Source organism: Galeopterus variegatus, unplaced genomic scaffold (genome assembly GCF_000696425.1).
Source record: "Galeopterus variegatus unplaced genomic scaffold, G_variegatus-3.0.2 Scaffold11950, whole genome shotgun sequence".
Lineage (NCBI taxonomy): Eukaryota > Metazoa > Chordata > Mammalia > Dermoptera > Cynocephalidae > Galeopterus > Galeopterus variegatus.
This window is the reverse complement of record NW_007738061.1, coordinates 9,598-27,843: the sequence shown is the minus strand read 5'-3', so window position 1 is coordinate 27,843 and position 18,246 is coordinate 9,598. Positions and strand designations below refer to the sequence as shown.

General features: G+C 36.3%; 1 protein-coding gene across 1 annotated transcript in view; it reads right to left on the bottom strand.

The window, feature by feature from the left end:
• Nucleotides 1-17,959, bottom strand: part of LOC103610878 (vacuole membrane protein 1) — a gene marked incomplete at both ends in the record, with an annotated part of 53,322 nt that extends 35,363 nt beyond the window's left edge. Inside the window, 2 exons of the mRNA XM_008594947.1 lie at nucleotides 8,209-8,340; nucleotides 17,792-17,959. Coding sequence (XP_008593169.1) covers nucleotides 8,209-8,340; nucleotides 17,792-17,959 — 300 coding nt within the window. The remainder of the gene's footprint in view (nucleotides 1-8,208; nucleotides 8,341-17,791) is intronic.
• Between the last annotated feature and the right edge of the window lie 287 nt (nucleotides 17,960-18,246).

The window sequence follows — 18,246 nt, the reverse complement described above, 5'->3', positions numbered from 1 at the left end:
CCGCAGCCCTCGGTGCCGCCCCCGCGCCGCGCTCAGCCAGGGAGCGGGAACCGGTCCGTATGTGGGATCCGAACCCTCGGACGGGAGCGCCGCCGCGCTTCCCAAGCGGCGCACTATCCAGTGCGCCACCGGGCCGGCCCCTAGTTCTTCATTTTTTATTGCATTAACCTGGATGAAAACGTTGCCAAATGTATATGGTAAGCACAGCCCTAATCTCAGAGTCAGAAAACTGGTTTAGGATTGGCTTTGAGATTCACTGGCTGTGTGTTCCTCAGTGTGTTTCCTTATTCAAATTAGGATTAACATCTTCATAGTTGTGGTGAGGTAATTCATTCAAGTGCCTAATACACAAATTTTTATTGACTATAGAAAAAAAATTATAGGGAAGACCCCAAACGACACAGATGAGTTACTCTTTTCTCTTTTATCAACTTATTTCACTTAATTATTTTCTAGTTTGACTGCACAATTGGTTGACAGTACATATAAATACAACTTTGGGTAAAAATCTAAAATAAAATGTTCATAAAGAGTATATGATTTCTGGCTCACAGGTAGTGAAACAGAATAAGCACATTTTGCTTACCTGATTTTTCAATATAAGGAAATATGAAATTAGGAAATAAGAAATGTATAGTTTATCCTAAAATAGTTATTGTAATTATTGGCTTTATAGGAGGAAAACAGCCAAACCTCACAACCATCAGAAGTATTGTGTGTACTCTGGTTTCCATGACTCAAAACAGAGGAAGAGGAATTAGAGAAGATCCAGTCAAACAAAGAGTAACTAAAATAATTGGGCCATAAGAGATGAATGAAAAAGATTATTACCCTTAATCGTGGATAAAGACTGAGAGAAGAAATGGTCAAAGCCTTTAACAGCTCAAATTACATGGATAATAAGATGAAGCATGATTTACTTCTTCATTAAATTTGAGAAAATCTTAGTTTTTGGAATTGAGCTTTTAGATGGCAATAAGCTTATGGAATGCATTACTTATAATCCCAAAATAAAATGCTGCATGGAATGAAAGGAGTCATCAAGTCTGATATTCTAACCAATATGAGGAATACTATGGATGGGATCCTTGAAAGATATCACATAGAGACAAGGCATTACTGGCACATCTGTTTTAAACAGATGTGTGTTCTTGTTTTAAACCACTAAATACTGGAGTGATTTGCTACTTAGCAACAGATAACTCGAATACCCCCTCTCTTAAAAATAACCCCCAAATATGGAAAACAGAAACATGAACTCTGTCTTTGATAAAACTATCATTACTACATGAGGACACGGACAGATGGAAGAAAAGATTATACTGGAGAGCCTGCAGGGAAGGATGTGGAACAGAAGCAAAGTGATTTGCCCCACAGAACCTCAGAAAGGCTCCTCAGCACAACTGCAGAAGAGGCTGGAGTAGGCCTAAAAACAAGGAGATTGTATAAGAAGACTCTGGGGTCCTACCCCTGCTTAGAACAGCCAGGCAACTACCTACACCAGCCCTGCAGGAATCCTTAAGTATAGTCTCTGGGCAAAGTGAACCAGAAATTCTGTATTCAGTACATATTTGTGCTTGTGTCTGTGCAGGTATCCAGAGACTGAACATAAAGTGAGTTAAATGAAAGTCCACATACTAAATGGAGATCTCTAACGTCTCTTTCCCACCCTGGCTTTAGAATGTCAGCAGTAAGAATAATACAGTTGCTCCTCAACTTATAATGGGGTTATGTCCCGATAAACCCATCATTAAGTTGAAAACTTTGCAAATCAAAAATGCATTTAATACAACTAACCTACCAAACATCACAGCTTAGCCTAGCCTACCTTAAACGTGCTCCGAACGCTTACATTAGCATACAGTTGGGCAAAATCATCTGGTAACACAGTATATCATAGAGTATTGGCTGCTTACCTTCATGATCACATGGCTGACTCAAGGGGGACTCACAGCCACTACCCAGCATCACAAGGGCATCCTACTACATAGTGCTAGCCAGGGAAAAGGTCAAAATTCAAAATTCAAAGTAAGGTTTCTACTGAATGTGTATCACTTTCATACTATTGTAAAGTAGAAAAATCCTAAATCAAATCATTGTAAGTTGGCAACTGTCTGTATTCCCAAGGTAAGAAATTGGAGGATCCATCATTGGAGAAACTGAACTATCCCAAAGGAAAGATAAACAAGATACTGATAAATGGAGGTTCTCAATAAATAAGCCAACCTGACACTTGATTGTACAACAGGGAAGCTCCACCATAAATACACCTGGCCTCCACACACATAGCTTCCATTCAGCTTTTGAGTACCTTATTCTTAGTCACAGGTTCGGATCCCCTTACTAGCCAGCTGCAGAAAAACCAAAAAACAAACACACAAAAAGCATATAAGTACCTTATTCTTATATATAAACAGACAAACAAGAAAACTCTATAACTACAAACAGAGCAAACAAACAGAAAAGACAATGCCTGGAGCAACAGGAAACTTGAAGAAACTAAATACCTTCAAAAAGGTAAGAAAAAATATTTCTTAGAAATATAATACAAATTGCTTTTTGAAAACAAATACATGACAAGAGAAAAACATTTCAATATAAGAGGTAGAAGATAAACATGAGGAAATTTCATAGAAAGGAAAACCAGATAAATATTAGGAGCACAAATATTAGGAGCACAAATATAAAAAATGAAAAGGATGGACATAGGAGGTCTGTGACATTATGATATTTATATACTGGTTTTTGCCCACAGTTCCTGGCTCATGCTACTCTCTGACCATCTCCTGTCCACCTTTCACCTGCTCCTTTTTCTCCCTGAGGCAGGAAATTCTGTGACCTACCTTGGCTGATTGTAGGTCATAAGATCCCCATCTTAGGAGGAGCCCTGCCCCACTCCTGGGAGGAAGAAATCCTGCACAGAAAGGTCAAGAAGAACCTGAACAAACAGGCTTTGTTGGGTTTCTCCACTCAGTCTGTTAGTATTAGATTATACCCTTTTTTGTCCAATCATATTTCTACATGGTTTTCCATGCTTCAATCATGCCTACATAATAAAGCTTCCATAAAAACTCGGGGTTTGAAGAGCTTCCAGATAGCTGAACACATGGAGGTTCCTAGAGGGTGGTGTGCCCAGGGAGGATATGGTAGCTCCACGCCCATTATCCCATACCTCACCCTGTGCATTTCTTCATCTGTATCCTTTCTAATATCCTTTATAATAAACCAGTAAACATAAGTAAGTGTTTCTCAGAGTTCTGTGAGCCGTTCTAGCAAACGAATGAAACCCAAGGAGGGCGCTGTGGGAACCTTGATTGGCCAGAAGTTCCAAAGGTCTGGACTTGTGACTGGCATCTGGACTGGGGGCAGTCTTGGGAACTGAGCCTTCAACCTGCGGGATCTGACACTATCTCCACCTAAATAGCATCAGAGTTAAATTGGAGGATACCCAGCTGGTGTCCACTGAAGAATCGCTGGCTTACTTGCTGGTGGGAGAGGTCTCCACACATTTTGTCACAGAAATTGGTCTTCCGTGTTGATGATTTTGCTGTGATAGCAGAGGAAAGACAGTGTGTGTGTTTTCCCTACTGACTTACAAGGCCCAACATTAAAGTAACTAGAATTCTAGGAAGCAAGAATAAGGACTAAAGAGGGAAAACTCATAAAAAAAAATACAAGAACAATTCCCCAAATCTAATGGACTCTAGATTGACAAATCTTCTGAACACCTAGCAGAATAAGTTTTAAAAAGACTCATCCCTCTGATAATGAACCTAAAAGCTTCTAGAGAGAAAAAACAAAACAAAACAAAAACAGACTCCTATAAAGAGGACTCAGAAGGGCATCAGCCCTCTCAATGCCAAAATTCGAAGCCTGAAGACAATTGAACAATTCCTTCCAAATTCTAAGCACAAAAAATGATTTTCAATCTAGAATCCTATATTCAGGCAATCAGCTATGTATGAATGAAGAACATGCTTGTAAGAATGTAACAGAATGTAAGGTCTCACATTTTCCATTTACTGACCTTTTCTCAGGAAGCTACTGCAGAATGTGTTCAAACAAAATGAGGGAGTAAATCAAGAAAGGGGAAGACAAGAAATCCAAAGCAAGAGAGAAGCAACTGTGCAGAAGGCAAAGACAACAGCAAGTCCAGATTGGAGGGTGGAACATGGAGGGCTTCCAAATGATGATTCCATGAAAGAATAGAATTGATAGTACTCTATAGGTGTTACCAAATGAAAAGTGATATCAGGAGGTGTTTTCACAGGGTTAGTACAAGGGAGAAAGACAAACCAGAGATTTAAAAGAAACTATGCTAATGACAAAATGTTAATTCCAAGAAAAACAAAAAGCTTCTAAAAAAGGAAAAGTAATTATAGTACATTAGTTGGCTTAAGAGAAAACAATATTTATACCTATTCGGCATCCATATCATAGCATAACAATTTATAGCTGCAAGCCACCTTACCTGATTCTACTTCAATTTGCTGATTTCATATAGATAAAAAAGAGTCTTGGAGCTCTTAAATGATGAATATTAATTATTGCCACAACCCAAGGAGGTATCAGTTATCCCAAGCAGGGATACTCACCTATCTACTTCTGCAGATGGACTGGTTTCAGCAATTGAAATATACAGGGGTACTGCAAAAAGTTCATGGAAAGATTCACATCATCTTCTAATTGTACTTTTTAACGAACTTTTTGAAGTACCCTCGTACCAGTGATGCTGCCATTCTGAGTTTTGGTTCTGGCTCTAAGCATGTGAAATGAGAGAGGAAATAACTTCTAAATCTACAGCTTTCTATAAAGTCAGAAGAATGGTACCTTTCCGTACTACCTCATAGTTAACACAAAGATCATATTAGATACTTGATTAAAGAAACATTAAAAATAACTTAAAAATTGTTTACATTAGTAATAATTGTTACACTTCTCACTGTGTAACGGAGACAAAAAAAGGATTACTCAAAGCACCACGAACGTGTTGAGAAGTATAACAAATAATTATTAACATGAATATAAGCATTATGATGTCAGGAAGAGAGGCATAATATTAGGTGAAAAAGGCAAAGCAGATACGAGGACAACTTGCTTCTTTCCATGCAGAACAGATGGTCTTGGCTCTTTATTTCATTTGTTTTATATTTGGCTAATACACTCATATTTGAATGTTTTGTTCTCAATTAAAAACTATGACTATCCTTGGTTTCTATTTGATAATGCTTTTTCGAAAAGTCCACCTGATGTTAAAATATGATTTTTTTCCATTCAGGATAATAAAGTTTTAGGTCTAAGACTGCTCTGAAAAGAAAACTCTGAACTCATTCTTCAAAAAAATGTGAGTGCAGGGGCTGGCCTGTTAGTTCATTTGGTTAGAGCATAGCCTTGTAACACCAAGGTCACAGTTTGGATCCTCGTACAGCCCAGCCACCAAAAAAAAAAAAAATGTGTCTGCAGTTATGTGGGCACATGTACTTCCAAACACACAACAATAAGGAAAATTTTCAAACAATTTCATAGGTTAATGAACAAATCTGGGAGGGAGATGCATTTTATATATAATTTTTCAAAAATCTCTTTGGTATGTCCATTTTACTTACATCTACGTATTTTGATTTCTAAGGCCATCCCTAAAATGGCAACTCAATCATATAACAATGTTCTTAGGAATTTTCCTAAGAATAAAACACCTACTCTGTAACATTAAGATTGAGGTTGTTATACAGATTGTACTCAGGTCAAAAAAGCCTCAGCCAATTACGTTATAGCTTGCCTAAGCATGGAATTTAGTTTTTGTCTGTTCTGGAAGGTTACTTTGCACATTTTGAGGATCCTCTCTAGAACACTCAATGGTAAAGAGTCATTAATCTGACCCAGGCAAAGACTAGTCTGAATTGCTGAACAGTTTGAATTGTTAAATACTATTTAAAAAGAAAGTCCTGGGCCGGCCCGGTGGCGCACTGGATGGTGCGCCACTTGGGAAGCGCGGCAGCGCTCCCGCCCGAGGGTTCAGATCCCACATACGGACCGGTTCCTGCTCACTGGCTGAGCGAGGGGCTGGCGCAGCGCCGAGGGTTGTGATCCCGTTGCCGGTCCCGGTCCGGTGCGGGCGTGACACTGAGGGTTGCGGGCCATTGCCGGACACAAAAAAAGACAAAAAAAAAAAAAAAGAAAAAGAAACAAATCAAGTTGTACAAAGTTCAGAGAAAGGTGAGATTAATTTTAGATGAAGTGAGATAGGAGTTTGTTTTTCTGAAGGCTACCTGAAGAATGCAACATTAAAAAAACATCTTGATGAATGAGTAGAATCTTTATATACTTTTTACAAATAGGTGACATTTAAAAGTTACTTTGGGGAGAAAATGACTTCTTGCAATCTTGCTACTAATATGTTTGGGAAAAAATGACAAAGAATATGTTTATCCCAACTGTCCTTTTTTAATTAGCAGTTTCCAAAACATTTTTTCCCTCTAAACATGGTAAACTATATTTGATGCTATTTTAGAAAAGTTTAGTCAGAAGTTCTATTTTAGACTCGGAGCCTGGTTTACCTATTTGTCCCCTTTACTCATTCAGCAGTCTGCTTGGTAATATTTATAAACACCTAATGGAACAAATATGTTTCAGCTCCTTAATATCATTGGCAACATGAATTACCCTGGTTTCTGACAAGGTGTTTCAGCTTAGTATGAGTTGTCTTATGGACTCTTCTGTAATTCTTTATTCTAAGATCAAGATTATTATCATTTTTATATATCAGCTTTTCTGAATATTCTATCCAAGGCATATTTCACTTTGTTTTTACTTGGCAGTTTTCTTTTTCAAGTAACTAGTAACAATTTTACCTTAATAATAACCTTTTTAGGGATAATTAGTGTTCTATTTTTTCATCACTTTTCTTACTTGTGCAGTCTCTGCATGTTCCAGCATCTCTTCAAATTCCTGATATTCTTCATCATCTGGTTCAGCACCTGAGAGGCGAGCTGCCCTGGCCATGAAATATGGAGGCAGCTCTCCGATTGCTGTGCCTATACCCTAGATGAAAAACCAAAATACTTAAAATGAGGTTCTGTTCTCAACACAGTGAAACTTAGTAGATCAAATCTATACTTTTCCATATCACCGAAACCATTTTGAGATGCAGTGTATTGGGGGGAGGGGGAAAGCATATGCTACATAATCAAAAGGATAAGAGTTTGAATCCTGGCCCTATTCTTACCTATATGATGCCAGGCAAGATAATATACAAAAACTCTTAGACAATTCCTGGCACAATGTAGACACTAATGTTAGTGTTAGTTCTATAGTATAGTGTCTGTACTTAGACTATGTTATTTTTGTCAGCCCCCTTCTCCCCAGCCTTTGCTNCGAGGGTTGTGATCCCGTTGCCGGTCCCGGTCCGGTGCGGGCGTGACACTGAGGGTTGCGGGCCATTGCCGGACACAAAAAAAGACAAAAAAAAAAAAAAAGAAAAAGAAACAAATCAAGTTGTACAAAGTTCAGAGAAAGGTGAGATTAATTTTAGATGAAGTGAGATAGGAGTTTGTTTTTCTGAAGGCTACCTGAAGAATGCAACATTAAAAAAACATCTTGATGAATGAGTAGAATCTTTATATACTTTTTACAAATAGGTGACATTTAAAAGTTACTTTGGGGAGAAAATGACTTCTTGCAATCTTGCTACTAATATGTTTGGGAAAAAATGACAAAGAATATGTTTATCCCAACTGTCCTTTTTTAATTAGCAGTTTCCAAAACATTTTTTCCCTCTAAACATGGTAAACTATATTTGATGCTATTTTAGAAAAGTTTAGTCAGAAGTTCTATTTTAGACTCGGAGCCTGGTTTACCTATTTGTCCCCTTTACTCATTCAGCAGTCTGCTTGGTAATATTTATAAACACCTAATGGAACAAATATGTTTCAGCTCCTTAATATCATTGGCAACATGAATTACCCTGGTTTCTGACAAGGTGTTTCAGCTTAGTATGAGTTGTCTTATGGACTCTTCTGTAATTCTTTATTCTAAGATCAAGATTATTATCATTTTTATATATCAGCTTTTCTGAATATTCTATCCAAGGCATATTTCACTTTGTTTTTACTTGGCAGTTTTCTTTTTCAAGTAACTAGTAACAATTTTACCTTAATAATAACCTTTTTAGGGATAATTAGTGTTCTATTTTTTCATCACTTTTCTTACTTGTGCAGTCTCTGCATGTTCCAGCATCTCTTCAAATTCCTGATATTCTTCATCATCTGGTTCAGCACCTGAGAGGCGAGCTGCCCTGGCCATGAAATATGGAGGCAGCTCTCCGATTGCTGTGCCTATACCCTAGATGAAAAACCAAAATATTTAAAATGAGGTTCTGTTCTCAACACAGTGACACTTAGTAGATCAAATCTATACTTTTCCATATCACCGAGACCATTTTGAGATGCAGTGTATTCATGAAATATGGAGGCAGCTCTCCGATTGCTGTGCCTATACCCTAGATGAAAAACCAAAATACTTAAAATGAGGTTCTGTTCTCAACACAGTGAAACTTAGTAGATCAAATCTATACTTTTCCATATCACCGAAACCATTTTGAGATGCAGTGTATTGGGGGGAGGGGGAAAGCATATGCTACATAATCAAAAGGATAAGAGTTTGAATCCTGGCCCTATTCTTACCTATATGATGCCAGGCAAGATAATATACAAAAACTCTTAGACAATTCCTGGCACAATGTAGACACTAATGTTAATGTTAGTTCTATAGTATAGTGTCTGTACTTAGACTATGTTATTTTTGTCAGCCCCCTTCTCCCCAGCCTTTGCTTATATCCAAATGATCTGGTAATAAGAATTCACCAGTACTGCTGTTCAATATTCTCTAAGAAATCTAGGTATCTCAGATGTTGCTTTAATCCCAATACGTTTTTTGTGTGTGCTGAGTTAAAACTTCTAACAAACTGTGGTCAGGAAGCCTCTTAAAAACTCAACATTAGGATGGATAAATTTTCACTACAGGAAAAATATTTATTTCCTCAGGACATTGAATGACTCATGTTTCAGTCACTTCGTGGACTTTTGTTTCTGAAGAGATTTTTTTTTCAATCAACTTAGGAAATAAGAATGAAAATAAAGGTTAATGAACCAAGAACTTGGGTTAGACTTAAATGGCTTAAATTCAGGAAAGGTAGTAATCCAACAGGCATATAGTCTTTAGGGAAATTCTCAACTTTGAGCCCCACAGACATCCTTCTCCACCTGGAGTCACAGTAAATGAAAAAGCTTTGCTAGTTCTCAAAACAAGGGTAAGCCTTTCAGTTTGCTCTACCTATGATTCTGCCTCCAAATGCCTTGAAAAGAATTCCCAAGGGACCTTATTAAATTCAAACAATTTGTGTTCACAATGGGTGGAACCAACAATCTCTAAGTGTAACTACATGGCCACATGTGAAACAAGAGTTTTGAAAAATAGCATACTTAAGAGACAAAAGAATAAGTATATTTAAAGAACAGAGAGAGAGAAAGGAGGGAGGAGAGACATGCACACATAGAAGGATATAGGAATAAAACACAAATCATATACTGTATTGCTAAACAAGAAAAGTTAATGTTGGTCAACTTTGGAGGATGCTAGAGAACCGAATTATTTCAAAAACTGGCAAATAAGGAGGAAGAATCAAGCCTTTACCCTTTTCCTAAATGAGCTATAGCTCAGTGTAAACAAATTAGTGATAAGTTTCTCTTTCTAAAAGTATTCCAGCTAATAACTAAAGAAAAAATGATATAATTGGAATACCACCATTTATAATGCCTAATAATGTATACAATAAAGGATCATCAGTGGCGCTAATATCACACACAAAAATAGACAACCATATATCACTGTGCCTTGTGACAGAAATACACAAAGCTATAAAGTGTATTACTGTAAAACAAAAAAGCAAAAACAAAACCTTCAAGCCTCTCAATCTATCAACTCATAAGAAACACAGAGAACAGAGGAATATGTTTAAACTACACCAACTATAATATGATAACCAAAAGAATCTGTTCTGACTAGGTCAGCTAAATTATTGTGCAAGCACATCTATCTGTCCTAGAGAAAACATTATCATTAAGACTATTTTACTTAGAAGCAGCCATAATGGTGCCAGAAAGCCATAAAATAACCTAGAATACTTCTTATTATCCTTACCCTTAGATCCCTGAATATAGGATGCAACCTAGTAATAACAATCCCAGAACTATATGTTATTTACAGCCAATAGAAAACCTGATGAAATAATTAGGTGGGGCTGTCTTTCTCTCTCCTTTGACCCTTCCCCCTTCTTGTGATTATAAAATGTTAAGTTCTGCTGGTCCTTTTTGTTTTTTTGTTGTTGTTCTTTTGTTATTTATTTTAATTTATCAATAAACAATGTAGTTGATTTTTGTGTCCCTTTACCAATTCCTCTTCCCCCCTCCCCCCCATCAACATCAAAGCTGAAGAGACTTGGGTCTACCTGTCTGTGTGTCCGTTTGCTTTCAAGGCCAGGACACAGCCCCATGGCTCTTAGGAGATACTGCTGCCTCTCCGCCGACCACTTCCCACCCTCCGATGGTGATTCCTCCTTCTCTTTTTTTTTTTTAATTTCTTTTTTATTTTAACTTCTCAGTATACATGGTAATTGATTTTCTTGTCCCTTTACCCATTTTCCTCTTTCCCCCTTCTCTCTCCTTCCCTCCCAACTACATCATATCCGTTCACTTGTCCTAACAATTCAAGGAATTGTTGTGATTGTTGTCTTCTTTCCCCCACCATTTATTTGTATATTTATTTATTGATTTTTGTTTCCCACAAATAAGTGAGAACATGTGTTATTCTCTTTCTGTGCCTGACTTATTTCACTTTATATAATTTTTTCTAAGTCCATCCATGTTGCTATGAATGGTAGTATTTCATAGAGTAGTATTCCATGGTGTAGACATACCACATTTTCCTTATCCACTCATCAGATGATGGACATTCAGGCTGGTTCCAACTCTTGGCTATTGTAAATAGTGCTGCAATATCTCAAAGGAAGATACACGAATGGCCAACAGACACATAAAAAAATGCTCAACATCACTCAGCATTCGGGAAATGCAAATCAAAACCACTCTGATACCATCTCACTCCAGTTAGGATGGCTAATATCCCAAAGACTGACAATGATAAATGCTGACGAGGTTGCTGGCCCTTTTTGGAACACATTTTCAGGGCAACTTGATCTATGTGTCTCCCCAGTTGTAATCATCATACTGGCTCACTAAATCCCTGCTACATGTATTTGGTCTCAGTTTCTTTTTAGGTCAACAAATACAATCAGTAAAATTCAGACTATGGGAAACTACTTGACAAATCAGTTTCTTCAACATAAATTTGGAAAGAAAAACAAAAAAATAAACATAATCAAGAAAATTGAACACTAACTGGATAAGAGATTTTAAGAGACTATTGCTAATTTCTTTCAGGCGTGATAATGTTTTTCAAGCCCTAAAGGCTAATACATTTACAGATGAAATGTGGTATGATATCTCAGATCTACTTCAAGGTAATTGAGAGTGAGGAAAGGTATAGATAAAACAATATTAACCATGAGTTACTAACAGCTGAAGGTGGATGAGTGTATATTAAATTCATTTTATAATTCTCTGCACTTTTTGGAAAATTTTCCAAAATAAAAAGTAGAAAGGAAAGTTAATTATAACATTTTATTCAAAACATGAACTCCTCTTAAGTTCAAGTGCTAAGTCAAATGTTCAATAGTTCTGAAAGCAATCATATGATTCAAACTCATGACAAGTTTCTTTAAAGTTAAAAAGGAAGTAAAATAGCAGACTAAAATGAAATCAAGAGCTATATACCGTCTTACACTCAGTTGACCATATTTATTGTTATCTTTTAATTTAATTCTAATATTTTCCCATATTAGCAAGAAATAAGAATGGTAATCACGAGTCAGTATTTTGTTATTATGCAAATAACTAAAAGGGAATAATAATCATCCAGACTGGTCTCACAAAACACATTATATCCTAGACACAGAAATTTATTAAGTTATTTGAAATTAGATACTGAAGTCTCACAATTTCACAATTCTTATAAAACAATTTTAAAATTCTTTATAAAATTCAAATATACAATAATTGTATAAAGTTCTTTATATTTCTTTACATACAAAACCATGGAACACTAAAAACTGTCAGCCTCAGTTTAATTAAGAGGAGAGAATGACTGACTTACTGATTGCAAAAGAAAGAGAAGTGGTATTTAGTCAAGCAATAATTCAGAAAGTTCTCCTAAAAACCATCAACCACATACCAATTTGTTACCCTTAAATCTCTACTTGTTAAAGCAGAGAAGAGTTTAATATGCATAAAATACGCAAATCAAGCGATAAACACAGCATCTTCCTACAGCGGTAATTTTATTCAAAGATATTTGAGAGGAGAAAAATTCTGAATTTTTGTGCATTTAAAAAGTTACATCAAGGGCCGGCCTGGTGGCGCACTGCTACAGTGAGCCGCTTGGGAGTGCAGCGGCGCTCCCGCTGAGGGTTCCCGCTCACTGGCTGAGCGAGGTGTGGGCACAACACCGAGGGTTGCGATCCCATTGCTGGTCTGGTCCGGTACGGGCGCAACACTGAGGGTTGCGATCCGTTGCCGGACACGAAAAAAGACAAAAAGGAAAAAAAAAAAAAAGTTACATCAAGTGGATTCAACAGCAAATCAGTGGAACTTTGCTTTTATATTGGGAAATATAAGTTTAATGGTGAAAATATGAAAAGCAGAAATTTTTATATATGCTGACTACTTAGAAATTATAGTAGTGTTATATTAGTTTGTTAATACTCTTTAAACATGAAGTCATTTTCCTATTAAATATTCCAACTACACACATGAATCAGAAGTTTGCAGGGTAACCTTGAAACCATTGAGAAATTCAGGGCTCTTGAAGCAATGTTTAAAAAACAAGTATACCAATTCTGTAAAATTACCAGATTGTTTTTTAAATAGAAGAGAGGAAAAAAAATTTTTTTTTTCCTTTTTGTCTTTTTTCGTGACCGGCAACGGATCGCAACCCTCAGTGTCGCGCCCGTACCGGACCGGGACCAGCAACGGGATCGCAACCCTCGGTGTTGCGCCCGCACCTCGCTCAGCCAGTGAGCAGCCGGTCTGTATGTGAGATCCGAACCCTCAGCGGGAGCGCCACTGCGCTCCCAAGCAGCTCACTGTAGCAGTGCGCCACCGGGCCGGCCCCCCCCCCCAAATTTTTTTTTTTCAGCTTCAACTGAGGTCAGTTTCTAAATGACCTTAGAAAGGAATGAAATTCTGACAATGCTGCAACATGGATAAAACTTAAAAACATTATGCTAAGTGAAGTAAGCCAGACACAAAATGACCAGACAAAGTGCGATAGCCTAGAATAGACAAATTCAGAAAGTAGCACAGAAAGAGGCAGAAAGTTGCACAGAATATAGGTTATGGGGTGTGGGCAAAGACAGAACGAGGAGTTATTGTTTAATAGGAACAAAATTTCTGTTTGGGATAATTTTAAAAAGTTCTGAAAATAGATACTGATGATGGTTACACATATTGTGAACGTACTTAATGTCACTGAATCATACACTTAAAATGATTAAAATGATAAACTTTAGGTTATGTATATTTTACCACAACCACAATGATAATAATAAAACATTAATTTAAATGACCTTGGAAGGTTATTATGTTCTCTATCTGAATGTTACCACCAATGCTCTTCTCTCCCCTGAACTGCTGCCACCCCCACCCTCACCCCATCACCCCTTTAGTTTTTATTATCCTTAGATCTCAACTGAGGCACAGCTTCATCATGGAAATCTTCCCTGAATCTCGGATGAGGGCAAATTCTAGTGCTATACATTAGATTTCTCCCTCAGCACTTATTACAGTTTGTATTTACATACACATTTTTCCATAATAATAATTTCCCCCACTAGAATATAAAGTATTCAGGATTCACCCTGAATCCCTAGTGTCTAGACGCTTAATAACTATTTGTAGAATTCCTGAATGAAAAGAAAATTTGAGAAGGCTTACACTGGTGAAATAGCCAAATTGTGGAAGTTTAAAAAGATGCAAACTGAAAAAGGTATCCTACTAATCAGAAATATCAAACAATTAATTTTATGTGCTCCAAAAACCTATATGAACAAGGTGAAACTGAGGTTGAGTTTTATAATTGGAAGTACTATGTATGTTAATGATTTTACTGATTCAATATATTTATAATGATGGTGAACTGTGTAAATATACTCTAATTTGCAAAGCACAAATTAGATAAAACTTTTTAAACAAGATACTATTTTTTAATCAAGCAAGACATTCTCCTGGAAAAAACATATACGGATGTGGACACAAATGGGATCAGGTAAACTATAAGAATCAAAAAACCAAATACTCTATATCAAGTTTTCCCAATCTTGGTACTATTGACTTTTTCTGACTGTGTGCCATTAATGCAAAATTCACTGGCATTAACTGCATTCACAATGCTGTGCAACGATCACTATTTCCAGTATTTTTCACCACACAAACAGAAACTCTGTACTCATAAAGCATTAACTTCTCATTCCTCATACCTAGAAGAGCTCTTATTTACTTCTGTCTCTATGATTTTGCTTCTTCTAGATATATAAGTGGAATCATACAATATTTTTCTTTCTGTGTCTGGCTTATTTCACTTAAAATAATGTTTCATTGTTCATCCATACTGTAGCATTCATCAGAAGAAACTTCATTCCTTTTTACGGCTGAATATTTCATTGAATGTATATACCACATTTTCTTTATCCATCCATCAGTTGAAGGACACAAAGTTGTTTCCACCTTTTCAGTATTGAGAATACTGCTGGTGAACAGTGTACAAGTACCTGTTTGACTCTCTGTTTTCATTTCTTTTGGATATTTATGTATGTGTGGAATTGGAAGAGGGTCTGTATTAGTCCGTTTTGTGTTGCTATAACAGAAATACCTGAGACTGGGTAATTTATAAAGAACAGAGGTTTATCTGGCTTATGATTCTGGGACAGCTGCATCTGGCACAAGCCTCAGGCTGCTTCTACTCATGGCAAAAAGTAGCAGGCAGCCGGTGGGTACAAGCAGATCACGTGGCGAGAGGAAGCAAAAGGGAGAGAGAGGAGGTGCCAGGGTGCTATAAACAACCAGCTCTCGTGGGAACTAATAGAGCAAGAACTCACTCATTAATCCCCCAACCCCCAGGGAGAGCATTAATCCATTCATGAGGGATCCGCCCCCATGACCCAAACTGCCACACTGGAGATCAGATTTTCATGAGTTCTGGGAGGACAACACATCCAAACTCCATCAGGGTCATATGGCAATTCTATGCTTAACTTTTTTGAAGAATCACCAGTCTATTTTCCACAGCAGCTGAACAACTTTACATTCTCACCATCAATTCATAAGGGTTCCAATTTCTCCACATCATCACTAACACTTATTTTCCTTTCCCTTGTTTTTTTAAAAAAATAATATCCATATTAATGGGTTTGAAGAGGTATCTTCTTGTGGTATGGATTTGCATTTCCCCAATAAAACTAATGATATCAAGCTTTTCATGTACTTTTTGGCCATTTGCATAACTTCTTTGCAGAAATGTCTATACAAATCCTTTGCCCATTTTTAAATTGGGTTGTTTCTTTTTGTTGTTGAGTTGTAGGAGTTTTTAAAATATTTTGGATATTAAACCCTTACCAAATATATGGTTAGTAAATATTTTTTCCCATTCTGTAGGTTGCCTTTTTACTCTTGACAGTGTCCTTTGACACATAAGAGGTTTTAAGAAGTTCAGTTCATCTACTTTTTCTTTTGTTGCCATATATAAGAAACCACAGCCAACATCATGCAGACTTGTCCCTATATTTTCTTCTAAGAGTTTTATAATTTTAGCTCTTAAATAGTTTTTGATGTATTTTGAGTCAATTCTTATATATGGTGTAGTAAGGTGAGGATCAACCTCATCCTTTTGCATATGGATATTCAGTTTTCCCAGCAGCATTTGTTGAAAAGGCTGACCTTGTAAATGTTGAGAAAAATAGGAACCAATTTAAACATATAATGATGTGTGCTATATTTTTGACATGACAAGAGACCATTCCACAAAAGGAAACAAGAAGAGAAAACAAACATTTGACCATTAAATCAGTATTTATTGATATTCCTCTACTATATGCAAAAACTAATGCTGATTGCTGTGAGGGTAATACATTTAAGGTACAGTCTATATTTTTAAAGGGCTTAAATTTTATTTAGGGAAGAAAGCTACTAGACTAGCCAGGTCAATAGTTTAAGGCATGCATGAAGTAAGGCCAAATAAGCACTACAGATGATAAAGCACTATGAGAATTTGGAGAAGGTAGTTATCACTGCCAGCTAGAATAGAATTTTTCCTTTGTTGGCATTAGTGTTAATCCAGCCACATAAATAATTTTTGAAAGAACAAAAGTATATTAAGAAAAACAGAAAACCAAAGTTTACATACATAGTCCTTTTTCTAGCACGTTCCAAGCATCTTCTGTTATTCTAACCATTTTTCATCAAAAGACTAATTTCAAATTTATAAAACATATGCAACTTGTATGATGAATGTGTTTCCAGTGTTTATAAAACAGCAACAGGAAACATGACAATTTTTCCTGTCTTTCATATTCAACAAATCAACATGTGGCATTTCCTTTATAATTCCTATAAAGCAAAACATAATTGCTAACACTTAATTGTGTTTCAAGATGCTGCCTCTTCTGTGGGCATGCTATTCATGTTCATTTTAATGAGTTAAGTTTTTTTCTGACAACTGGCCTATATGGGGATCTGAAACCTTGCCCTTGGTGTTATAACACTCGTTCTAATGAACTGAGCTAACCAGCCAGCCCAAGGTAAGATTTTTAAATGATCTGTTCCATAATCTTTAATTTCCTTAGAAACTGCTAGGGAAAAATAAGTTACAGGAACATAACTTAATGAACCCATACGATGAGTTAAAAAAAATAATTAAAATGGTAACAGGAGTCTTTAACAAATGAATTATTCCTGAATGACAGATACCTGAATGAATTTAGGCATATAGAAAAAAAAAAAAAAGGCTTTGTATGGATTAAAATAATTTGCTATTGAACATGCTGTCCAAAAAATTTCCTAAAATAAACTTAAGCAACAACAAAAAGTATAATTGGTACAACTGAAAGTCAGATCACTATACAACCATATAGTCTGATACCTTTACTACAATAAAGCTTGGTTTATGTTAAGAAATGTCTGAGTTTAGTTTAGCATTATATCAGCTCAGAAAATGAAATGAGTACCCTAAGAACAAACACAGTATTTTAACCCAGGAGTGAGACACATAACATCTACCAATATAGGATTTTTATACATCCACTTGCTAAGTGTTTATCAGATATATAAACATTGGAACAAATTTTACAAAATAGTATAGTTACTCCTCTATACAGTATTCTTTTTCCCTGCTGTTGTCTACTTGGCATCAGTCACTTCATGGTACATATGGCTTCAGCCTTTCTTCTGAATGTCACTCACAAACAGGAGAGCTCTAAAAGGTTTCTTTTGCCTTGGAAGTACATAGCTGGTGACTTCAAAAGTCATTTATTGACTAGGTATATGTTTGGATTCCATTTCAGTAAGGTATAACATAGTATCAAGGTGATAAGGTTAGTTTTAGACAAACATGAAAATGTACATCTTACCCACATGCAGGCCTCAATCCTAACTTTTGAGATGATACTCCACAAAGAAATGGTTCCTTCAGTGCCTTCTTCATCTGGACAAATAATCTGATCAGGATAGGGTGGTTCAGGGAAATTAACTGAATTGCATTCATAAGCAGCTAATGTAACTGAAGCTATATGTGGACCCTATAAAACAAATACAAGAAACCTCTGATAAGATATATTAATAAAAAAGGAATTATTAATACATGCTATTTTAACAGTACAATTATCACTATATAGTACAAGAAAAAATCTTAGCTTTTAAAGAACAGATTCTATCTAAATAAATATTTCAAGATGCAGTTAGCAATTTGATAAAATAATCCTTCCCAGAATCTCTTCCTAGCTTGATTTTTTTTTTTTTTTTTGTCTTTTGTCTTTTTTCCATGTCCGGCAACCGGGGACCGGCAACGGGATTGCAAGCCCCGGTG